The sequence below is a fragment of the Python bivittatus genome, unplaced genomic scaffold, assembly GCF_059951505.1.
Source record: "Python bivittatus isolate LINGU-HERP-01145 unplaced genomic scaffold, Pbiv_v1 ctg000980_np1212, whole genome shotgun sequence".
Classification (NCBI taxonomy): Eukaryota; Metazoa; Chordata; class Lepidosauria; order Squamata; family Pythonidae; genus Python; species Python bivittatus.
The window spans coordinates 47,127,419-47,153,509 of NW_028277125.1; the positions used below are offsets into that span (position 1 = coordinate 47,127,419).

Genomic DNA, 26,091 nt, shown 5'->3' on the forward strand with positions numbered 1-26,091 from the left:
ATATTTTAAAAAGTTTTCTTTGCCAATGGTTGCTATGGCTGAGTGAGCTACTATGATATTGCACAATATTTACAATATTGTAGATTAAACTATCAACTTAAAAGCTCCAGAATCAGACTGAGACTATCTCAAAGGGGTAGAAAGAATGAAATGTAAATGATAAATATATATTAATTTAGCAGTTGTGCAATTTATCTTACAGCTGCTTTCATAGGAATTTGTGATTTTGCAAAAAATAAAACCACATATTTGTATTAAAAGCTGGTGATTTCTAATTTGAATTGCTTGTTTAATTTACTCTGATAATGTAAAGACTGAAGATGGTGAGCAGGAACCAGCAGTGCATCGGAAGCCACGTCTTTAACTTTCTTTTCTCTTTTCCTTTCTTTATCTGTATCGTTTCTAGCACTTTTTCTTCTTTTTCCTTTTTCTATTTCCTCTTTATATACTCTTCCTTGTTGATTTTTTAATTATGGAAAAACTTTCAATAAAAATTATCTATATCTCTATGGGAACCAGCAGTGCTCAGGCCAGACAGAACTGTTGTGTAAATATTGGGCAGGTACCTCATATTCTTAAGGCTGGGAAAAAACAGATAAAGGACAAAGCTTAAAGACTTACAGCTTCAGTTCTGTGTTTTGCAGTAAGCAGATCTACATATGCATGACTTGCAACCTTGTCTGTAATTAATAACCTCATTAATCCATTGTTACATTAGTGAAGTGAACATCTTAACTAGCTACTGAATGCAGGACTTAGTTTCTAGAGAACCAACATTCATTGCTGTGAAGTCTGAACAGTCTGATTTATAGATGTACTTTAGCAGCTCAGGCCAGGCTACAACTGCAGAATTTGCAGTGCATGTTTTATAAGAACAGAGATGGACCTTTTTCCCCCTTGAATGTCACCTTTCAGAGTCTCCAGGCTGCAGGTCCCATCTCCTTCTCCATATCTGCATCCTTCTCTTTTGAGATCCCAAGGTCCATATTTTGTAACCAGAAATCTTTTATTCACTATCCAGAATATATGGAATTTATCATCCAATTTTCATACTATGGTGGGGGATCCTAGGGTTCTTTGGAAATAAAACACTGACCCCCCAAAAGCGCCTATCAGGAATAGTACACTAGCTTATTTGAAAAACAGTGTACACACTATTTCTTCTTCTGCAGCAAAATACAGAACTAGGAGTATTTCCCCCCACTTCATTGGATTACCCAGTGCATTTTTCCCACACTTTGCATAATTTTAAAGAGTCTATGAAATCCCATTACTCCCCCTTTTTAAACCAAACATTATGTCTCAGCCCACTGAACATTTTGTCTGCCCTTTTCTGGTCCTTTTTCAGCTCAACAGTATCCTTCCTAGTAAAGATAGTTAAAGTATTGATACGTTAAAAGAAAAATCTTTTATATATGGAATACAACAGTGGGGAAAACACTGGAGAAAAGAGAGAACTTGAACAGATCCTTCTTCCCAGTGAGCATAGGCTGCTGACTGGAGATATATGGAAGTTTTAGTTCTTATGCACCTAGATTAGGAAAAAATGGGGGTAAAGCAAAAATCTAATGGTCCTGGTATTCATAGTATAACAGAGACTGCCTAATTCCCAGAGGCCCTAAGGACTTTCCTCTGGCACAAGAAAGGTTGAGTCATCTGGAATTATTTACATTCACAGCAAGCAGAAATGCAAATACACCTGCTCTCAGCTACTTACAGAGATCTGAGTTCTATGGAGAATTATCAACAGTTTGGATAGGCTTCTTGTGTCTTCTGGTTGCTGAAGTGTTTAAGGTGAAGTACATCCCTTTTCAGAATGTCTAATATTTACCTAAATATTTTAAAAAATCTGGGAAGGTAAGTCACTATGCAATTAATTGCAAACATATATTGTAACAATATGGTGTGAAGTTCAGACATACAGATGCAATAATAAAATGTATGGTTCTTCCCAAAATGCATTTAGATAAATGTTAGTATACTTTCCAATTCTCATATAATGTACTTCAGATAGTGAAATTAGATCCATATAAGAATATTTGTGATTTCACAGATTGATTTATAGTTGAAACCCTCCTAAGATAATAAGACTGTCCTAATGACTGGAGTGCTTCAGTCTGGCAACTCTAAGTATTAGACAGCATTTATACAGAGATCTGGTTCCTTTACTTCCTTTAGTGTGCAACTGTAGAAGAGCAATCTTTGGGCATCTAGTTCTTGGACAAATGTCTCAGACATGCGCTAGACATAACTGATTATATCTACCTGACCTTTGGATACAGATATGCCTCACGTTGCCACCAAACACTATTCTTCCCTCCTACCTTTGAGGAGCACAAGAGCTCCAAAAGTATCATTAGAAGAACAAGCACATGGGCAGGCCACAGATTTTCAGCGCCTGCTTTAATCCACGCGGCGTAAAACCCGTCCCTAAGAGGAGGGGAAACAACTGGGTGAGAAGGGAAATATTTTAGGGACGTGCCCAAGACCACTCGTGTTCTTCATTCCTGCTACTGAAAACATACGCCGCTGTGCATTTGGTGAACCTGCCGGTTCGTGACTCTTGCATATGGCACCCTTTCCGTTTCCGCGCGTACAATACTCGCTCTTTCCTCAAGATCGCGGCACACACACACACAACGGAGGTCAACCACCGACCCTCTTCTCCAATTCCTCCTGCAGCAGAAACGCGCGCCTGCAAACACACATACTGTACGTCCCCCCCCCCCCCCCGCATTCTACATTTCATCTCGCGCTGGGGCGCCGAATAGGTGCGCGTGCACCCGCCCTTCTCGCCGCCGCCAGCAAGAGCCTGGAACTGCCGCTCGCGCAGTTTTCACTCCGAGACGCTCGAGGCGATTTGGTGCCTCCGCACCGCACGCAGTGCCCGATGTATGGCCAGGCGACGCTCTCCGGCATCTACCTGTTGGGCCTGTCGCTCCTAGAACCCGTGAAGAAAAGAGGAGAGGTCGTGCGCTGAAACGCCTCTCGGCCCCGCCTCCCGATCCAGAGGTGGCACAGCTGCTTGCCCACGTGACTCGTCCGGTCCCTTAAGTGCCTAGTCTGAGGAGGCAGCAATCTCCATAACAACCAGATCGGAAAGGGGCGCCGCAGCCCCCAGATAAGGAAGAATTACCGGGGGGGGGGGGCGGGAAGGTGATCGAAGGATTAGGAGACGCCAAGTTTCAGGAGCAGCTGTGGCTGAGCGAAGACGGGGCCAGGTGACATCTCTCCTCTTGCTTTGCCTGGGCAAGGTAAAGTGGACGGAGTGAGCCAGTAGGAGGGGAGAGGGACAGAAGGGACGCCGAAGGAGAAGCGGCACTCGGAGCCAGGACTGACAGGAGTCCTGTTCACCTGAACTCCCCGAGGGAAGCAGCGCAGCGCAGCGCAGCGCAGGGCAGCGCAGCGCGGAGCGCTTCCAGGCTGTTAGCCCGGCCGGGAGACAGCTTCTCCCCGTTCGTTTCCCTTGCCAGCCAAGGCGATGTGGACTTAGCCAAGGAAAGGCACTTTCTCTGAGGAAGAAAAGACAAAGGGGATCCTAAGCCGAAGGGACAACGAGAGGAGGAGGAGGAAGGTCCAGAAGAGGGGAGGGGAGAGACCAGCCCTTTGCTCCCCTCCCTCCCCGCCCCCACGTCACCAAGAGCAGCGGAACAAACCTACCGAGGCAGAGCCTTCCAGTTCTTGTCATCCCCTTAGCAGTTAGCTGCCTTTGATGCCATGGGGAACAGTTTTTCCAGCATCCCAGCACTGCCTAGGGGCAACCCCAACCGCTTCCACAGGGTTCATCATCAACATCTCAAAGGTAAGAGGCTTATCTGGTCTAGAATTTACTGTTTAGATGCTGAAATGCTAAGCAAAGCCCTTGAAAGTTTGGACCATTAAGGGGGTCCTCAATCACTGCTTATACTCACTCGAATATCAGCCTCTAACACCCCCTCCCCATTCTATAATACATTCCAGGATGGTTAGAATTACCTGAAGCCCTTCCCCAATAAACACCCTTTTTCTTTTTCTTTTTTACTCTTGTAATGGACAATCTTGTTGCAGAAATAGAAAAATCTCCTTGATTCCTCTGCATGGGTTGCAATTCTGTATCTGGGTACTTGGAAGTAAATCTCTTTCCTTGGAAATAAGTCTCAGTGGATTTTACTGCCAAGTTGTTGCAGGGAGATGGGTTATACCTGTCCTGACTTTTTCTTCAGTTATGAATAGGGTAAATAACACATTAGGATGACATCAAAAAGAGAAGGAGGAAGAAAATGTCTTAAGGTACTAGGTGATATACTTCTGAATGAGTGTACTGCAGCTGCTGTTGTCTTGGTAACCCCAGAAATGTCAGCTTTTTGAGTGGGAGGATCCATTTTAAGAATAACAGATTTTATGTGCATCAATGATAAACTGATCCTGGTGGGTTGTAGTTCAGATTTGATTAGTATTACAATCCTTTCTAGTTGCTGTTATGTTTAAAAATCTTCATCTTGGGATATTGACATAATTCCCAGTAGACTTGTTTGCATATCTAAAGACATAGTAAATGAATCACCTGAGCTGCTTTTGGTCTACCAGGCTCTTAAGCATCTCACAAAAATGTCCTGCTGGGTCACAAAACATGCAGTCAGTGTATACTCATTCCATAAAATGTTTGGGACTAAAGTGACATCAGTTATACCTAATTAACTGACTTCTGGATCATAGGCACAGTCTTATTTTAGAAAGTATTCCCAGCTATTATTTATTTATTTACTTATGTTGTTGAGCAATACAGAATAGTAGGTATACATTTCATTGCATATTACATTAACTCATTCAGTTCTAGAATAAGATGGCCAGGGTTGACTGTTAAAAAGATCGTTCAGGAAAAATGATCCTTCTGCATCCCGTGTTTTCTACTCTTTCATGTTTTTCATGCTTGTTGCTTCATTTGTTCACACCATAAAATTTGGATCTTTATTTAAGGGGAACAGCGAATTACAGATTGTCAATGGGAAATGTTTGAAACCAGATTTTCTATGGTTATTTTAATGAAGCTTCTATATATCTTCAAGAGTATTAGTAGTTTTTGTCTAGTTCTGCAGAGGATGGTCAGGAAGACAATCCCAACATGGAATGAGTCAGAGAGAAATCAGGGCAGGCAATTGCTCTATTTAAAATTAGATGTGCAAAACAGGAGGCAGGCATCAGAATCTTACCCAGAACCCCACCATTCTCTATCAGTGCTGCAGTAGTTGGTATTCAGTTGTAAACTGCCAAGAAAGATTTATCATTAGAACAAGCTTCTCAACTGGAAATTCTTCTGGAAGAAACTTAAACAAATTTTAGAATCCATAGGCTGACTACATGCATCTTCATAATTAATTATTATTAGCTCATGCTTATGCATCAGAAATGCAGCTTGGAATAACCTGATTTGAATTGCTTTCATATGACATGCTTGGTTTTTGGATACATTTCATATATCTTCCTGATCCCCAGTTAAACTGGGTTTGGTTGCTGGGCTGTCACTGCTTATGGCAAAACAACAAAATGGTTTTTGTGTAGTTTAAATGCTAAAGGACTGAAATCATTAAAATGAAGTGTTAACTAAGCTTTCCCTCTCCTTGTATTTTAAAAACAATCCTGCCAAGTAACTGCCAGGGACAATATGTGCTTTTCCCATTTTTTTTTTTCCAAAAAGAAGATTGCCTTAGGTCCTACTTTTACATGCAGAATAAACAAGTTTGATTGTATTTGACAGGTTCCTGTAAAATGCTTTGGAGGCATAGCAGCACAAAATTATGAACGTGACACTGTTTTGTTACATTTATGGATATATATATTTTAACTGAAGATGCATTTTATTTCAATCTGTTTTCCTAACAATGCTTCAGATTGGGAGGGATACAGAAATACTCATAGCTTCAGCAATGTCTGGCTATCTTTAAAATAAAGACTTCGTGCTTCTCTTTGCAAACAGAAACGTCTTCTCTAAACCAGATAGTGGTGCTAATGCTAAAATTCAGGGTCTATAAACATTATATACAGTGGTGAAGAGTTGTAGTCTGTCTCTCTCTGAAAGTCTCTCTCTCTCCAATCTGTTGCCCTCAAAATATATTGGGACATTTTAGAATATGTACTTCTAACCCATCTGGAAGACATCGAATTGGGGAAGGCTATTACTGTACAGTCCTTGCAACCGTACAAATGGACACTTTTCTGTTTATCCAAAACATTTTAAAGAAGACTAGCTATAACTGGATCTGTGAGTTCATGTAAATTTCTCCAAACTCATCAATTTCTGTAAAGAAGATTCAGAGGGAATTTGGTAGCATTTTTTTACACCTTTAGTGTTACCAGATTCCTTTAGATTTTTGGTTGCCATAGACTAACATGGCTTTCCTCCTACAACAAGATTATGAATGACATTTGGTGACTAAGAATGAATCAATCTATCAGTTTCAATTACTGTCGGTTTCTTATTTTCCTGATCTACAGTACATTCACTGAAGCCTATTTTAATCAATCAATACATTCAGCAAATAAGAAATCTGCATGAAAATTCACAACATATTTGTGTGTATTTCTCCTAATACCAACATTGTTATATGCATTTTTCCTTGTGTACATGCTTTTCCCCTAATACAATATATTTTGTACATGTTTCCTTGTTTTACCCATTACTGGATATTGTTTTTCAATACACACTTTTTTTTTGGTACCTTCGGGTCAGTCTTGACTCCTGGTGACTGCCTGGACAAGTCCCTGCAGTTTTCTTGGCAAGATTTCAGAAGTGTTTTGCCACTGCCTCCTTCCTAGGGCTGAGAGAGAGTGACTGGCCCAAGGCCACCCAGCTGGCTTTGTGCCTAAGACAGGACTAGAACTCACGGTCTCTCAGTTTTCTAGTCTTCTAGCCTTAACCACTATACCCAACTGGTTCTCATATACATTTTAGCACTATTTTAAATTGAGTTGCAAACTGTGTTATAAAATATTGAAAAGGGTTAATTTCGGCATGCAAGTGTGCTTCTGTAACCATATACTTTCAGGAGAGATTAGTTAGATAAATGTAATAGAAAAAATGGATCCAAACAGATTTCTTCTCAAGCCCCTCCATTGCTACTGATGACAAGATGATGTTTAGAATTGCTGTGGTCTTAATAGGTTCACATGGAGCTTTTATGCTTTTGAACCTCACCCATTGTATATAATATGCTTCTTGTAAGTTAAAGATCTTCTGAAAACTAGCCAGGTCAAGTACAAACAGGACCTCGATTGGGGATCTCAGGGAGCTCATGGGGGTTCTCTGAGCTTGGTTGTTTTCTTGCAAACGTTTTGTTACCCGGCTAGGTAACATCTTCAGTGCTAGAATGGAGTGGAGTTTGCTCTCTTTTTATATGCAGTGGCTTGCCTTGCCTGTGTTAGTGTGTTTTTTTAAATTGGTAGTTCCTTGATTAGGGTATTGTTTACTGCTTGATTGTGTGTCTGGTGATAATCTTGGTGTTTATCTCTGCTTATCTGGGTGATGACTGCTTGACTGCTGGTGTGGAGATGTTCTGATGTTTTGTTTCCTTTTTATTGTCTCTTTTGAATAGTGTGTAGATGTTGTTTTCTCTATGTGCCTGTTGATGGCTACCTTGTCTGAATACCAAGCTTCCAGGAATTCCCTCGCATTTTTGGATTTAGGTTGGTTTAAAATGTTGACAGTTTCCCAGTTGAAACTATGGTTAAGTCTGTCCATGTGTTGTGAGATTAAGGAGTTTTCATCGTGTCTTCTGACTGCTAGTTGGTGTTCATGGATGTGCTATGCTAGCCTTCTGCCTGTCTGTTCTACATAGCAGCTGTTACAGTCCTTACACTGTATGTTGTAGATGACTCCTGTTTTTTCTTCTTGGGCTAATGGGTCTTTTGGTTTATTTAAAATGTTCTGGAGGGCTTTAGTTGGTTTACAGAGATGCCATGTGGTTGTAATAGTCTAGTTGTTTCTGAGACGTTTCTGATGTATGGCAGTGTTATCCTTTTCATGGCTTGTGATGGTTGTGTTGTAGTAGGTTGAGTGGTCAGGCACTTTCTGATAAAGTTGCGTGGATATCCATTTTGTTGGAAGATGTTGTATAAGTGGTCTGTTTCTTTTTTCTGCTGTTCTGAGTTGCTGCAATGTGTTTATGCTCATTTGAATAATGTTCTTACACAGCTCCTCTTGTGGGAAGTTGGGTTGTTGCTTTGGTAATGGAGTACATGGTTAGTGTGGGTTGTTTTCCAATAGACTTGAGTTTCTAATTTACTGTTGTTTCCTCTGCTGATGAGGATATCCAGGATGGGTAGAGTGTTGTTGTTTTCTTCCTCTCTGGTGTATTTTATTCCTTTGAGGATGTTGTTGATAGTTTCATGTGCCTTCTCTAGTTGTTCCTTTTTTATTATAACAAAGGTGTCATCTACATACCGGATCCATACTTTTGGTTGTATGCGTGGAAGTGCTATAGTTTCTAGGCATTGGATTACAACCCTAACCCTAACACCAAGGCTTTCTATATGGGCAGGGATCCAGAAATGCACTTATCAGTTGGGGATTCCCAACCTTCCCCCCCAGTCCAAAAAATGGAATTGAAACATTCCTAATCTATTGATGCTGAAAGGGAAAGAGTTTGATCCTTTAGGTGGAATGCTATTACATGCAGACCAAATAGAATGATAAACTACCAGGAAAAGTTAATAGAAAGTTAGTAAACTTTATAATAACCAAGAACACCTCTGTTTTGTCAGGATACAATTTTAATTTCTTTACTTTCACCCAATTCCATTTGAAGACTAGGCAATATGTAAAAAAATATCAAAGTGTAGTTTCTGTAAATAATTAAAAGATTATTTCAAAGAGGCTTTAAGGAAGGATGATTTCTAGCTCAGGGAGTTTTTTCATAGAATTAAGTGATACTGACTTTGTTTTGTTTCTGCACTTTATTTAAATTATAAGGTGCTTAGTTGATTTTAATTGAAGTGGCATAAGAGGAGTTTTGTTAGCAAATAAATAAATACAAAACTGGAAGACAAGGTTTCCCCCCCGCAATAATTTCCACTTTAAAATTTGCAGGCACTATTTTAATTGAAGCAAACAAGTATTTTTCTCTCTAAATTTCTATGTTTTAAGGGAAGCAGGGCAAAAAGCAGGACAGCAGGATTACCACCATATTCAAGGATATAGAAGGGAAGTTCCAGAGGGTCTTGCCAAATGACCCCTCAAATCTTAAAAAGCTCTGTCATCTTTATTTTTAAAAAAAATATTCTTGAGGTACCTGTCAATTCTGAGGATAAAATGTAGCTGGATAATTATGTGGATGATAAACAACTGACAGAATAATTTCCTAAAAGGTAGACTCAGGCATGATTGTGAGCTGCTTTTTGTTTATGCAGTTATGTTTCATATTTAAAAGATATGAATAAATGCTAGAGCAGCTTTTCTTAATCTGGCATGGTCCAGATACCTTGGATCTCAACTCCCATCATACCCAAGCCATACTTGCTGGTGAGAATTATGATCCAACAGATCTGAAAGGAACTGGTTTGTGGAGGATTATACTGGAGTGCTTCAGTCATTAATATATTTAGGCACTGGCACTAGCAGAGGGAGAAGAAGAGGTAAATGTATGTCATGAAATCATAATTCTTTCTTCAATTCCATATTCTGTTCTAAATGTATTGGCCTGTTAGGATCCAAGTAGATATACACTTTTCACCAAGAAATTGATAGTTCATCTTAAAAATGAAGTGGATATCTTGGCAGGATGAGGCTGTTAAATGTTATACACACACACACACACACAATATATATATATATATATATACACACACAAACACACACACACATTTAAACATCTTCATCCTGTCAAGATATATTGCACATAATTTCAAAATCTTAGATTCTTAATTGGTTTTAAAAAATGTCATATGGTACAGGGTTCAGATTTTGGATTAGGAATAGAAGAAACCTATATTCAAGACTTCACACAAAAATGGAGTTCTCTGGATGACTATGGACCAGTCCCTCTCTCAGATTTATCTCATCTGGGTCTTATGAGAATAAAACTAGAAGGCTCCATTTGTGCTTCCTAAAGCTCTTAATATGTAGCCTTGAGGGGAGTAAGGACAGAAATAGAATTATAAATAAAGATCAAAGTTGCTTGTAAATCTTGTTAAATATATCTTTTATTTTAGAAGCATTTGTCCTACAAGAAGTAATAGCATATAAAAATAAATTTGAGGATGAAGATGAATTAATTTTGTTAATTGGCTAAAGTTTGAAATCTGATATAAGTAGATTTATTTTATATGAGGCTCTTTTTATGAAAGTGATATTTAGGGGAGATCTTTAATACTTGATTTTTAAAGATTTTTGGTCAAAACCAGACCATTTTAAATCAATGGAAGAAAATGATATTATTTCTGGAAGTTGAGTGTGGACTTCTTTATTGAGATTCTAGAACAGGCTTTTCTTCCAGCCAGCATAGCAGTTGAAATTCCATCATGAAGGCATTCAGCGTGAAGTCTTCTTAGTATAGTTTAGTACTTGTAAAGTGTTGCAGTTATATCCCTTATTAAATCAGAATGATATGCTTTAAAATATAGAATCAGACTTTTAAACCCCAAAGCAACTTGTTATACTTAACTGGGGAGGAGTAGATTGACTTCTTCATTGTATGCTGCAATAGAATATTATCCTGAAGCCAACTCTGTAGCAGCTTTCTTCAGCCAGGAATTTTCTAGATAAGTTGAACTACAGCTTTAATTATAGTGAGAATAAACAGAGTTATATTCCAAGACACCTGAAGGACATCAAGTTAGAGAAGGCTGCTCTAACCTGATGGAGGAGATTACATCCTTTCTACTTCATTGGGGATGTATGTAGATTACACCTGTCCTGCTTCATACATGCATGTTGGTTGAGTTTCTTCAGCTAATGTGAACTCTGGATTTTGACTTCTCTGCCAACTACTGATTTGCAGTCTGTGTTAATAGCTTTTTTAGTAGTAGTGAACTGCAGTAGAACACACAGAGCAAAAAAGCTGTCAGCATAAAGATGACTTTTCTTGTTTTGCATTTGTTTAATCATACATACACTTGGCTCTGCAATGTAGAATAAGCTTTACAAATGACTGTTTATAGAAGTTTAACTTTTGTAAATAGAACACAATAAATCTACAAATCTCAGATTCTGTTAATGCCTGAATATTCACTTGTCTTGTTTAAAATTGTTTTACTTTTGTTTAAACATGCACAGAACTTGGATCTGTAGTTTAAGCTGATCTTTGCAAGAAATAGATTGCTAGAATTTAAAAAGTTTAGAATTTAATGTGATATATCACTGAGGTCAGTTTGAAAGATTCTCCCAAATTGTGAAAGCTAGGGTTAGATGTTCAAGACAAAGTGTATATAGATGGGCTTAACTTATAATAAATTACATATTACAGTACAGTAACATGGATTTACCCTTTATATCAGGTATGAGCAATGCAGAGTCTACATGTTGCACTCATCCTCCATATTTTGTTTTTGTGGTCCCAGAATCAGTCCAGAACATACAGCTGAAATTTAGTAACATAGCTAAAAAAGAAAAGAAATAAATCAAATAGGAAAGTTAAACCATCCCAAAATGCTGAGATGTTTTCTCCCAATAGTGACATCTCTATCATATTCCTGTATCCCCCAGAGGCTGATTTTTTTTTATTGAAGTGTGGCCCCACCTCAAAAAAATTGCCAGTTATTGCCTTATATAATGCAGAAGTCAATGTTGGACTCCTAACTTATGTCTTTATTCATTTATTCTACTTGTGTTCCACCAAATCAATAAGGACTCATGGTGATTTACATACTGATAAACAACATACAGTTAAAATATCCATTTTAAAAAATTAAGAAACCAATAATTGCAAAAAATATTAATAACCAATAATAGAAGTATATAACTAAGTTACAAAACCAACACAAATTAATTTGAAAATAAAGATAGCATAAAATGGAGACTGTCAACTAATCTCCAGATGTTCTACAGAAACGTTAGGTCTTAAACAACATCTAGAACATCAAAAGGGATGAGGGAAGTATTAATTACAAGGGGACATATTTCCAGAAAGCCAGAGCAGGCACTTAGAAATGGTGCCTCTGAGGCTCCATTCCTTTTATGTAAATGAAGTGGGGTATAACTAAAAACATCTCCTGGATAGAATGTACCGATGGGCTGATTCTGTGCTTTTGAATGGAATGTTAATTTGTAAGAAATGTAACATTAACCAAAGGTTCTTAGATGTCAGAATTATCTTTTAGATATTTTTAATTAACCACTCGACCCATTTTTTGAAGCTGGAATACTTTCAGTTGCCAATTAAATCCACTAAAGCTAAGAATACTGGCACTTTATTAGACAATATGCAAAGTAGTTTTTCTTATCTCAGCATTTTGAAGCAAAACAATAATGAATAATTCACTTTCCTTTGTGCACATGCAGTGGCATGAATACACATATGGACTTCATTCTCAATCTGTTTCCACTTGATAACTAAATCTCCTTTGAGAGTTTGTGCTGTAGTTTGTAAAATATCATTAAATATTCACATAATGTTTCTAATAGTAAGGCAGGGTGTTCATTGGGTGATAAATTTTGAGAAGAAATCAATAAGGATATCTCTGTCTCTCTCATGTATAGGTTGCATTAACTACTAAAGAGGTATGGCATGGCCCAACTCCAACAATTTCTGATCTTTGAGAAACTGAAGGGAAATACTGTTTATCTCTGAATGAGTCAAACAAGATATCTCAGATATTTATATTAACAACTGAGGAGTAGTTCAAAATATTCCTGGTGTGATAGACTTCAAGAATATTTCCTTAGATGCTTAAGAATTTTCTCTGCTTGCCACTCACAATGGCAGCGTTACTGAACACGTATTTTGCCAGAGTACTACCACTGACTGCTGTATCCTCTTGCTCCTCATCTTCCTTATTTCAGCCTCCACCATTCCATCCCCAGCACACATCTGTCTTGAAGACTTTTAGAAGTCATTCTGGAGATATTACTGTTGGATGGAGTGCGAATGAAGATTGAGTATGGAGAAGGACTACTGTTTAATAGTAGAGCATCAATTTTGCAAATAGAAGATACAGGAGATACCAGATCCAGGTCCACTCCCTGATACCTCAGGGAGGTATATTTTACTCAGGGAAAATATTTTACTGGAAAATTTCTGACAGAGTACACTGCAAAGCAAAGAACCTTGTATATGTTAATGAGCAATTCAAGAAAATGATTGAAAGAAAACAAATTTCTTGTAATTTGGAACATTCATCACATCAAAAGTTAATTTTGGCCTGTGAGAAAAATTGTAGGCCCATGTATATAATAAATGTGAAGGTTTTATAACTCATTGCTTGGAGTTGATTTATTTAGCTTTAAATATCATTTGAGATATATTGAGAATGAGTCATGTATTTCAGTTAGGTAGATTGTATCCTGCATATGTGAGACAATGTACTTTTCGTTGAAAGGTTCTGAGTGCTCCTTTCTCTGGTAACATGAAAGATGAAAAAAAATATGATAAAGTATATAACGATTCTAAATGAAAACAATGATATTTGCCCCAGCTCCCCTAAAATTCCATGAATGAGACAGATTAATTGAAGAAATAATGTCTCACTGGAATCACTCTAAAGTTGTGGAGTATTACTGCAGGCAAGTCACAAAAATTACTATTCTTCCAGTTTATGGAAAGGTGGTTATTTGTATGGATTTGTCTTTTGGACATACAGTAATCGTTCAGATTTGGCACATGTACAAATTGCAAAGTTACCATGTTCTCAGTTCTATATTTCCCATGAGCACAGGGCCCTGAAACTGTGGTGGAAATAGACCTTAAGCATGCTCTTGAAGTGCATGTATGGACCTGAGATATGTAGTAACATTCTTTTTTCTTTCTCAGCCCAGAGTCCTTACTTTTATTTAAGAATTCTGAACATTGAGTAAACATGATTCCAGGATAAAAAGAAGTTCAAAACTTTATTGTTAGGTATGACAAATATATTATGCAGTTGCCCTTCCTTTGTGCTGGTTTTAATCAGGTGTTCAAAAAGAACTGATACTTAAAAGTGAGCACTGTATTGTTCCATATCTTGTATGTATAATAGCTGTGGTGCATAGAATTGCCTGCACCAGAACCACCTAGATTTATCCCCTATAGGTTTCCTCCAGCTATATGTGGGACAATTGCTGATAGTGGGATCGCAGCTGCTCTTTCCACTTGGCCTTGTAACAATGTGCTACAAATATTGTTTCTCCTCCCATTACTATCCTACTAGTGTGAGGTCTCAGCAGAGACTCACAGCTTTAATGCCGTTCTTCATTTAAGGTGAATCAGAACCATTCTTCTACCAGCTCTTTTGCCAAGAATCAAGAACAAGGAAGAGTATAAAGTTTCATTTCACAATGGGATTGAAGATAGGAATTGCAGAATTTTTGTTGCAGTTTTTATATTCTTCCAGAGTGCAAACTGGGTGCATTACTGTACCTCTCCATTTCAAAACAAGAAAGGTTTTGGGCAGGATGATCATTTTCTCCCCTTTCCCAAATACTGGTGGTAATCGGAAGCAGAATAGTTCTCCAACATGGAGCTCCGTCTATTCCTTCAAGCCCCATTAAGGCAAGAATGGGGACACTCACTTACCTACTGCTGCACTGTGTTTCATATGTGCTTGGAAATAGTCAACCGATCGGTGTCGCTTTCTAGTGTCACTGCACACCCAGGAAGAGTCACAGGAGCCAGGAAGATGGGGAGGGATGTTTTTGCCCATTCGCATAGAGATAGTCCTCCCCCCCCCAGTCCAATGCAAGGGAAACTGCCCGAAAGCTCAGGGAAGGGAAGGTGTCACTTATTTCATGCTTCATCCCCAATTGTGGTTACCAGAAAGAGTGAGGTTGATCTGTATTTTAAATAGCAGGTGAGCTACCTTGTTTTTCCATTGTGGCTGTTTCCATGGTTAGTGAACAGCAACTACTAATTACAGGAGTGTGAATGTGTGAGATATAATTTCCATTCATTTAGCACCCACCTGCCTTCTGCCACCTTGCTAGTTTTCACCTCTGATATTTTATTTCAACCCTCAGGCTGCAGCTTTGTTTCCTATTTATTTAACTGACTTGTACTGTTAACATCTTACTCCCCATAAGACAAAAGTCACCTCAGGTTGGTCTGACACTGAAATACACAGAAATTCACACCCCATCACCCCATGTTTGTCATTTCCACCCTCTGTTTCACAGGGCTGTAATTATTGCGCTTTTATTTACTTTACTCCTCAGTTCCTTTTTTTCCCCCTCGCTTCTTCCCTAAAAACCTCAATAGCTGGTACTGGTTGGTCAGGGTAAAGGTTACTGAGTAAGAGACTGATGCTGTTATTAAGATAACCCAGCAAAGGAAAGGCTGCATCTGTAAGTCAATATTTGAGTGGCAAAAGTGAAAGGGTCGAGACAATTCTTTTTCCCAGGAACTGAGATAAGAATCTTAGCACGTTTATTATCTGCTCCAGCCACTTACAGCCCGTGGATGCCTCTCCCAACTGAATGCTTTCCAGCTGCATTATTCCCAGAATTCCAGCCGGCATGACCAAATCTGGGGATGATGGTATTCCTGACACATTTGGGGAGCAAATGTTGAGGAAGGCTGGAGTACAGGGATCTGAATTTAGTAGACAATTCGTGTGCTAACTTTGTTTGCGTATTTGTCATATACAAGTAGCAGTCCTTGATTGTAGCTTTAGAAATAATATCTGAGATTGATTCTAACTTTTATTTTCAGTTATAAAGTATCTGTAGGCATCTGCAGGAGGTGAGGAGGGGACAGGCGGGGCAAGTAACAAAGCATGCAGTTTATGCAGACTCTGCCCCTTATATACTAGCATGCAACGTTGTGATGCAAGTACAAAAGGATTGAGCTTGCTTTGTGATGTCATGATGCACACTTTGTCATTTTGGTGTCATTGTGTTCAGGAAAGGAAGCCTGTATGTCTGGGGTTAGATTAATATTGGTGATGGCTAGGAAAGTAAAGGACAGGAAAGTCAAGAAATTGGGAGCAGAAGAAATGGTTGTTTGAGGGTCTGGGAAGTTGTTGGGTCTCAGGGTTTCTCTCTAAAATGCAGAAAGCCCCTTAGTTTCAAGGGCTTTCTGCTTTTAAGCCTGTTGTAATGTTGTAAAATATTGTAATATGTGTAGTTGCTTATGTCCAGGTTTAGTTGATAAAAATCTGCTGCAGATGAAGAAATGAAGTTATAAGTGGACTGAAGATTAAATAGAATGCAATTAATAAGCTTTCTTAAGATGTTTTCTGGGAGTTGGGGTGATGTCATCAATATTTCTGGGATGATTGTTCCTTTAATCTTATTTCCCATGAGGAGTTGAAGGAGGCAGCTGAAAACTGTAGATAAAATAATTCCTTTCTTCTACTCCATCATTTGTTAGAAGATGAAAATAGGGAGAATCCAAAGTGGCCTTTTGTGCAAGGGTTATTGAAATGAGCAGGGTATTTGTAAAATAATTTATGCAAACTCTTTTCATACCAGTAAATAAGTCTTTTCTGCAGACAGAGAGAAAAAAAGATGCTTTTTAATGATTGCTGTGCTATTAACTGTAGAATAAGAGGCAGAAATTCAACTAATGCAACTTTTTATGTTATCTCAAAAAAGAGAGGCAATCTTCATCTGCTGAATTTCTGCCTATTATATCACTGTTGAAGACATAGGAGCTCTTAAAAAAAGATGGCAACTCTATTTCCTATGTAATCTGAAATATACAGTGGTAAAGTAATCTATTTTTAACACGAGAAACAATTTGTAGTAATTTTGGTTGTAGGTAAAGATGTTAGACTCTGGTTTGAAGTCAACAATCTCTTGTTATTTGGGACCTAGCAGGTACATTCGGATTTCAGAGTTTTCATCCAGCATGTGATTGTTCTGATGGAGACATTATAAAAGTTGAAGTCAGAAAATCTGGAGGATGCTATATTACAATGTGTGCTTGTACTAATAGCTATTTATCCTTTTATAAAAATAATGTTTTGCCTATTTCCCCAATCTAGATTAGAACTGTGAAATAGGGAGGGGAGAAGGTATTTTTTCATATACCTTATACCCAGCTCTTCTCAAACACTATTTGGATTATCTAGTTAATATTGAGGATCAAGCTTATTTATTGACTTGGTTGAGATTCAGTAATTTTTAACCTCAGAAGTCCAAAATTGTAATTCACATTAAAAAACAGGAAACTGATTGCCAGAATATTATACACTGTTGACAGCATCTAAAGAATGCTTTTGTGTATTGTTCTCATGATTGAGTAATTTCACTGGCGGGTATCAAAGATTGGTGTCCTTGCATGAGCTAGCTCAATAAAATTAAATTAAAATTTGTTAAGCCTGAACTGTTTTTGGATAAACTTATGCCAAAAGACTGTTCCATTGTCAAGTGGAAGATTTCATTTTCTGAAGATCCTGGTTAAAAAGGACCAAGAATGTGGCTCAAGCTATTCAAATGGGAAAGTTCTATTGTAAGATGACACTATCCTGTGATTATATCTTCTGGCTAAGTGGTATTAGGATGTTGTGGAACTTTTATTGGCAGTTTGGGGATGTCACTCAATCCAGGGCCCTATTCTGTTCATTGAATTGTTCAGCTCATGTTCAGAAGGACATGGGATCTTTGAACTATAGATATTTCCAGTTCTGTGAAATATGACTAATTAAGCTTTTAAGGGGGTTTATCTATTATCAATTCATTTTTATAAACTGGGAGTTCATTCTGTAAACTGGGAAGGGCCTGCATTCTAGTGCACAGTATCTACTTCAGTCTCTCCCAACCTGCCATGGATCAGATATGTCAGGTACAACTCTCATATTCCTATATAGCATAGCATGGCCAGGCTATGATGTCTGGGAATTATGGAACCTATAGTCTGTCACATCTAGAGGGACACTGAGCTAGGGAAGGCTGATCTGGACAGATAAAGAGAGGAACATGGGGAAAAAGCTATTACAGTTTTTAAGTAGCTGTCTACAACCATTTGGTTAAATGGAGAAATCCAATAGACTTTACTGCTGTGACAGTTTAATTTTCCTACCAGCACAAATGCAGTATGTGAAGGTTAAGAGCACAGTACCTAATTTAATCATGTTGCTTTAGCAACACCATGTGGGATGCAAAATAGTCTCCTTGGCAACACTCCTATCTGTTTGATTAACAATAGTCATAAACATGGAAGCCGATTTTAATAAGAAGCAGACTCATAGACAAGTTCCTTTTATAGCTACAGAGGTTATGATCTGATACAAGATCCAATTCTGAAATGAATGGAAACATGATTATCTGATGGCCTGGCAAAGAAGTCATGTGGCTATAATGGTGATCCCATCTTATTTAAATTTGCTCTTAAGATGAGGGAAGTAACAGCTGGTTTGTGCCCTAATCACACAGATATTGTCAAAGTTCAGTGGAGTTTTTCCTGAAAGTAAACTCAAATGAATTAAATGGAGCTTCTTTTGGATTGACACATATAGTATTGTGTTTTTTGTTGTTTTGATGATTTTTGTCATTTCTTTTCAGAATTACAATTGCTGTGAATTTCATTAACAATTCTATTTTTTTTAGAGATTTGTTTCTAACTACCAGTATTAAGTAGAGACATTTTAATATTTTAAGTGCTTTTAACTGACCATTAAATGAGTGTTTGGTTTTCAGTTACTATTCCATTCCTTACCTTCAAACTGAGATTAGTATTTACAAATTCAACTATATCTGTAAAAAAAAAAAAAAAAAGATTGGCATTGGTAGATGTTTACAACAGTGTAGGCTACCTTAAAGTGCTGCCAGGTGGCCTTTGGTACCACAGAAAATAAGGTTGTTACAGACAAAGAGATTACATTAGGTAGAGCAAAGGGATGCAGTAGGAGGAACCAGCTATAACTAATTAGGCATTGCATTACAGTTACTAACTAAACTAAGGCATTGTCCCATGCTAATAGTAGTTAACAAAAGGTGAGAACTATAACACTGGCTTCTGCAGTGAAATAATAGATCTTAGGCCACCACCACTTCCTACAACCAGATACAACCCTGGTTCAAGGATTGAACAGTATTCCTTGAACAAGGGTTTGGCCCTGGAACATTTGGAAGAACAGCTTATCCAGAGTTGGAAATTATGCTTATCAATAAACCTCAGCCTTTAAAAAATGTTTGGAGTACAATACTTCATGTTTAAATTTTTTTAAAAAATTGAAGCGACATTCAAATAGAGCAGGCCTGCACAACATAGGGCCTGTGGGCTACTTGCGGCCCACCAAAGGATTTCATGCAGCCTGCATCGCTCGTGAGCGCGAGGTCCGAAAATGCAGTATGTGTGTGTGTTTTTTTAAATAAAGTTTCCATGATTAACTGTCGCAGGGGTGATTTCCGGGAAATAACCAATCAGCGCTCAGCCTGTGAGCGCTGACACGTTATGACGGCGATGAGGGCGACAAAATTACTCACCGAAGCAGTGAAACTCTAACCGATGAACATTTGGAAGATATTTTGAAAACATCGATTTCAAACATGACTCCGGAGTACGATAAACTGATTGCTGACAAGAAGTATAATACCTCCCATTAACGAAATGTAAACGGTAAGAAAACCTTAAAAATATCTTCAAACTTACCAAAGTAATATTTTTTTTCTTAAGTTAGGGTTAGGTAATAAGTGTAATAATTGAACTTTCCCTTTTTTATAATATGGTTTATTTTATTTGCAAAATAATTTAATCATTAATTATACTATAATAATTATAGTACAATTAATGTTTAAACTATTTTGAAAATAAAAAACATTATTATAACTTTACCTGGAAAGTGAGGCGCTAAAAACCTATCTGCGGCCTGAAGAAGTTTAGCCTATTTAATTTTGGCCATTACCTACTGCCAAGTTGTGCAGGTCTGAAATAGAGTATCAGACAAAGCAGTCTTCTGAATGTGCATCAGCTATTAACTGCACAAATAATAGTAGCAGAGGGTAGTAAGTAAGCACAGTAGAATTAATTGTGACAAACTAACTCCAAGATCATAACTTTAAAAGAAAGGGATGAGATATACATATAGAAAATGCACAATATCCTCCAATAATGGAGGCGAATATGTGTAGCTCAGGGTTGAACTGTGGAGTCCTTGGGGTTCTCTGAGCTTGGTTCTTTTCTTGCAAATGTTTCATTACCTGGCTAGGTAACATCTTCAGTGCTAAAATGAGCTGAGGATTTGCTCTCTATTTATCTGCTGTGGCCTGCCTTGCCAGTGCTGGTAAATAGCACTACATACTATTCAAAAGAGACAAAAGACCAGAAGATCGCCTCACCAGCATTCAATCACCAGCAATCATCACCCACATAAGCAAAGGTCACCACCAGGCACACAATCAAGCAGTCAACATACACTAATCAATGAACTACCAGAAGAACAAAACAGAACCCCCACCCCCACCAGCACTGGCAAGGCAGGCCACAGCAGATAAATAGAGAGCAAATCCTCAGCCCATTTTAGCACTGAAGATGTTACCTAGCCGGGTAATGAAACGTTTGCAAGAAAAGAACCAAGCTCAGAGAACCCCATCCTCCAATAAGGCAGAACAATTGCAAAGTTGCTTGTATCTTATAAAAGAAGTCATCTCTCCTGAAGTTCCTTAAAGCTGCTATCCATATTCAGTGGTTAAATAACCATTACATATATCAAAGGAAAAGGAAAGTGTTACTTCTGAGCCTAATTGGCGATTAAAAGCCTCACTGTGAACTAAAGGGCTTGTCTGAGCCTTCAATCTATCCATCTATCTACACGCATACAGTATATATAGATGCAGTAGATATAAATATATAGATACACACACAAAATATAAGTGATCGGTTTTATTTAATTCTTTCTTGAAATAGGATTATAATTTTGAAATGACGGGGTTTTCCAGGAGGAACAAGGTAACTAGGTTTGTATGTTTTGCCTTAAAAAAGTCTAAATATGTGTTTATCCTTTCAGAGGGGGAATAAAAAATTACAAAACTGCTCTGGGGAAGGCAAAGGTAGAAAGTTTAGTGGTTTTTGACATTTTGGATATTAGCCATGAGCTACTTTTGATTACATGGCTGATTTTGATATCATGAGCTCCAGCAACAGCTGCCTTCCTCTCTGTAGAATCAGCTTCTGCTCTTCTGAGTGTCTGCTGTAAGCACACATCGCAGGAATAGCAGATTGAACAACATTTGAAAAATAGTCTTGAAATGATGGAGCACTGAAGTGGGAGGGAATGGCAAAGCCATGTATCATTGTTGGATTAGGGTAATATTCAAATTGCCACTGAGCCATGAAACTCCTCAAGTGACCTCAATCCAGTCACTATTGTTTAGCTTAACTTACTTCACATGGTTGTCATGAGGACAAAATTGCAACATGTTAAGTTCAGCTCTTTCAATATGTGCACCCTGAAGGCATTTTCAGTTAAACACATGCTTTACACATGACCAAAAAGGCCCAAGTTTAAAGAAAAGGATTTGTCTCTGCCACATTTAGACCAGGACTTAGTTTAAACTCTGTTTCAGAATAAAAGGAGATACCAAGGCAAATACCACAAATTAAAGCTAATAACATTGTCTGCTTTTCTTGTAAAGCAAGGTTGTCTTTTAACAAATGTATCACTGAATTTATCTAACTACAGCATCTGGTATTTTCATCAAATTACCTGTCTGGCCCAAGGATCATGCTGGCATTGCAAACAAAACCATTACAAGTAACTAAAGTAAGTAGAGGGACCTCATTTGATGATCTACCTTAGAACTGTATTGGAAAGACAAAACAATAAAATGAAAGCTTAACACTGCACTCCCTCCCAGCCCATTGCACTCATGTTCTTAAAGCAGTTTCTCTTGATTACCTCTGTTTTGTTCAGTTGTTTTGTTCAGTTGCTAGATTAACAAAATTTGTATCCAAAGGACTAATTATTAAGGACTGTCTCCCTCACTTTGCACTCTGCATCTTAAAGCTGTTTATTGGGCTTGTGCACTGCTTCAGAGTCAAAGGCAAAATGATGTTTTGGGGTGCAAACATATCTGCAACTCCTCAGAGTAGCTAGCCATGTCATCTCAGAAAAAACACATTTGGAACATAAACAGTTAAATGTGGCTCCAAAGAATTACAGTGGTACCTCTAGTTACGAACTTAATCCGTTCCGTGACTCTGATCGCAAGTCGAGTTGGTCGCAAGTCGAGGTAAATTTTCCCATAAGGTTCAATGTAAATACGGTTAATCCGTTCTGCCCTCCGAATTTGGTTGCACCACGAGGCAAATTTCCCCATAAGGTTCAATGTAAATATGGCTAATCCGCCCTCCGAATTTGGTCGCAAGTCGAGGCAAATTTCCCCCATAAGGTTCAGTGTAAATACATACGGTTAAACAGTTCTGAAACATATGCATTTTATTTTTAAACCACAAAAACATGAAAAAAAGTACAGTACAGCACAGTATGAAGAGGGAGAATGGGGTGGGGAGGCAGTTATTGTTTGGAGGGAGAGTCCCCCTCCAAAAGGACATCGGGGAGATCTCCTTCAGGGGTTTCCTCTCTTCTTTGCCTCTTAGCTGCAGGCTCAGTTCTGGGGAAAAACCTGTCTAAAGTCAGTTGTTTTTTCCTGCGCTGAATAACCCTCCGGAAATGAGAGAACATGGTATCGTTCATAAGATTCAGCATTCTGCTTGTCACAGTTCTGTTGGGGTGGTGCTTCTCAGTGAAATCCTGGCGCTCATTCCATTTCTCCATGATGGATTTTATCGCATCACTGCTCACCTCCTCCCCCTCCTCCTCTTCCTCAGTGGAATGCTCCTTGCCAAGTGCTTTCTGTTGCTCACTCTGGAGCTCAGCAAGTTCTTCCGTGATCAGCTCCTCCTTATGGTCCTCAACAAGCTCCTCTATGTCCGCATCATCCACAACCAGATCCATGCTCTTGCCCATGGACACAATCTCCTCCACTACCTCTGCATCAGACCCTTCAAACTCATGTTCAGCGACACATTCTGGCCACAGTTTCCTCCAGGCTGAGTTTAAGGTCCGGCAGGTGACATCTTCCCAGGCTTTGTCAATTAGGCTGATGCAGTGGAGGACACTGAAATGTTTTTTCCAAAACTCTTTGAGAGTCAAGGATGTTTCTTCAGTGACATTGAAACACCTGGTGAAGAGCGCCTTTGTGTACAACTTCTTAAAGTTGCAGATCACTTGCTGGTCCATGGGCTGCAGAAGAGGTGTCGTGTTGGGGGGGAGGAACTTGACCTTTATGAAGTCATACTCGGCATCCATGTCATCCACCAAGGCTGGAGGGTGTGCCGGGGCATTGTCCATCAGGAGAAGGCACCTTTCAGGCAGCTGGTTGTCAGACAGGTATTTTTTAACACTGGGTGCGAACACCTTGTTCCATGAACAACTGCCTTGTGACCCACGCTCTCTCATTGGCCCTCCACATGACAGGCAATCTGGCCTTGTTCACATTGTGTTCCCTGAATGCACGAGGGGTGTGGGCGTTCGCACACAGCAAAAGGGTCAATCTGTCCTTCATGGGCTTGTGCCCTGGCAGTGCCTTTTCCTCCTGCATGATGTAGGTTCTGTTTGGCATCTTCTTCCAGAAGAGCCCTGTCTCATCACAGTTGAACACTTGCTGAGCGACGTATCCTTCCGCCTTCATGAAGTCCTCAAAGTCTTTCTGGTAGGCTTCTGCAGTAGCCTTGTCAGAACTGGAAGCCTCACCATGTCTTGCCACACTGTGGATGCCACTTCTCTTTTGGACTTTCTCAAACCAGCCTCTGCTGGCTTTAAATTCCTCACTTGCTGCGCTGGTAGAGGGGTTTTCCCACAGTAAATCACTGTGCAGCTTCCTGGCTTTTTCACAGATGATAGCTTCACTCACGCTATCACCTGCCAGCTGTTTCTCATTCAGCCACACCAACAACAGCTTTTCCACCTCTTCCAGCACTTGTGTCCTCTTCCTCGTTAAGATCATGACTCCTCTTGCCACATCAGCTCCTCTGATGGCATCTTTATTCTTCAGAATAGTCGAGATGGTTGACTTCGCCATCTTGTACTCCGAGGCCAGATCAGTCACACGAATACCACGATTGTGCTTTTCTATAATGTCCTTTTCAGTTTGATCGTCACTTTTTTCTTCAAAGCCTTATTCTTGCCAAGCCTGCTCTGCATTTTCTTTGGAGACATGCTGACAAGCACACCAAACACCTTCCAAATGCCACAAAATACACCACAAGCCTCACCGAACGTCTCCTTGCTACCGCAATCTCGCCCACAGGAAGCTGTGACTGCGTGGCAGCAGGGCAAATGGCCGCGGATCCGGTTCGTAGCTCGAGGCGGAGTTTGCATGTTGAGGTAAATTTTGGGGGCTGGAGCTGGTCGTATCTCGAAAAATTCGTAAGGAGGGGTGTTTGTAACTAGAGGTACCACTGTAGTTTTTAATTAAGGTTGATCGACTCAAACCTTTATTTTAAAGTTAGATCTTGGAGTTAGTTGGTCACAATTAATGTTATGTTATGGTTATTTAACCACTGAATATGGATAGCAGCTTTAAGGAACTTCAGGATAGATGGCTTCTTCTTTTATAAGATACAAGCAACTTTGCAATTGTTTTGCCTTACTGGAGGATATTGTGCATTTTCTATATGTATATCTCATCTCTTTCTTTTAAAGTTATGATCTTGGAGTTAGTTTGTCACAATTAATTCTACTGTGCTTACTTACTATCCTCTGCTATTATTATTTGTGCAGTTAATAGCTGCTGCACATTCAGAAGACTGCTTTGTCTGATGCTCTATTTGACTGTCTCTTTAATTTTTAAAAATTTTATAATAAATAACTGCTGAAGGGAGTGCATTGAATCTGGCCACAGCCAATGCTCTGCAATGTCTTAGAGACTGTTATTAGAGATTGACGATAATCAGTTATCTTGGTGGTAAAAGACAGTTTCCAAGACTTATGTAGCCTTGGTGCCAAACTAACGTCATGTTGCCATCCTGTATCAAGAATCCTCTTCTAAAGTGATCTTTTTGTTTGGTTATATCCTATCCTTTGTATTGCCTCATTAGACAAGCCATAGGCTACCGATTTTTCTCTGATGGATATCTTCCTGGAAGATTGGAAGTTATCTCCCCCTATTAATGAGGGATGTCAGGCCTGTTGGGTTAAAGAGTAGTTTTAGCCAGTAATTAAAAACAACAATCCAGATCTTGGCTTCTATCCTTATAATTCCTAGTTCTAGTCTTAAAGCTGTATTAGATATGCATCTAGGGACTTGCATGATCGATCTTAAGAACTTGGACAGTACTCTCTCAGCTGCAGTTAGGTTAGTGTATGGCCTCACTTGAATCCCATATAATAGTTGTGCCGTAGCTTTTGCCACAAAAGCTTTTAGGGCAGCTGGAATATAATGGCCACCTTTAGAGAGATAAAAGAACAGATAGCTGTGGCATTCCTCTGGGCAACCTGCGATATGTGGGCCAAGTGTGGGTCCCTGCATCCTGAGGAGTGAAAGATAATTCCCAGGTAGTTAAAGCATTTGACTTGCTCAATATTATTGCCATTGATATACCAACTATTAATTTTAGGTCTTTTGTTAAAGATCAGGATTTTTGTTTTTTGGTAATTTATTATCAATTTTTCTTTTTCACAATATTCAGCAAAGGCTCTAAGGGCTCTTTGCATCCTTACCACAGATAATGACAGAATAACCATTTCAGCATACAGGAGAACTGAAAGGTGTCTATCAGCTAGTTTTGGTGGGGAAAATTGCCATTATTGAGGTGTTGTGTGACTGAGTTTATGTAAAAATTAAAAAAGCAATGGAGCAAGGATACAGCCTTGCTTTACTCCTTGTGCTGTTACAGGCAGTCCCCAGGTTAACTCAGACAGTAACCCAGGTTAACAGTTGTCCCTATTACAGACAACTCATATTTTTGAACAGGCTGCCATTACTAAAAATGGCAGACAACCTTCTTCCTTGAGGTGACGAACTGATGAAGCCGGCTGATGTTTTTA

The 26,091-nt window shown here is 38.9% G+C and overlaps 1 protein-coding gene across 2 annotated transcripts in view; it reads left to right on the plus strand.

Moving 5' to 3' along the window:
* Positions 1-3,167: 3,167 nt before the first annotated feature.
* The window catches only part of NEURL1 (neuralized E3 ubiquitin protein ligase 1), a 147,543-nt gene continuing 124,619 nt past the window's right edge, over positions 3,168-26,091 (plus strand). Inside the window, exon 1 of one of the 2 annotated variants that reach the window (XM_007423233.4) lies at positions 3,168-3,802. In XM_007423233.4, the coding sequence (XP_007423295.1) occupies positions 3,718-3,802 (85 nt within the window). In that variant the 5' untranslated portion in view covers positions 3,168-3,717. The remainder of the gene's footprint in view (positions 3,803-26,091) is intronic. The other variant, XM_088132409.1, reaches the window with a different exon arrangement.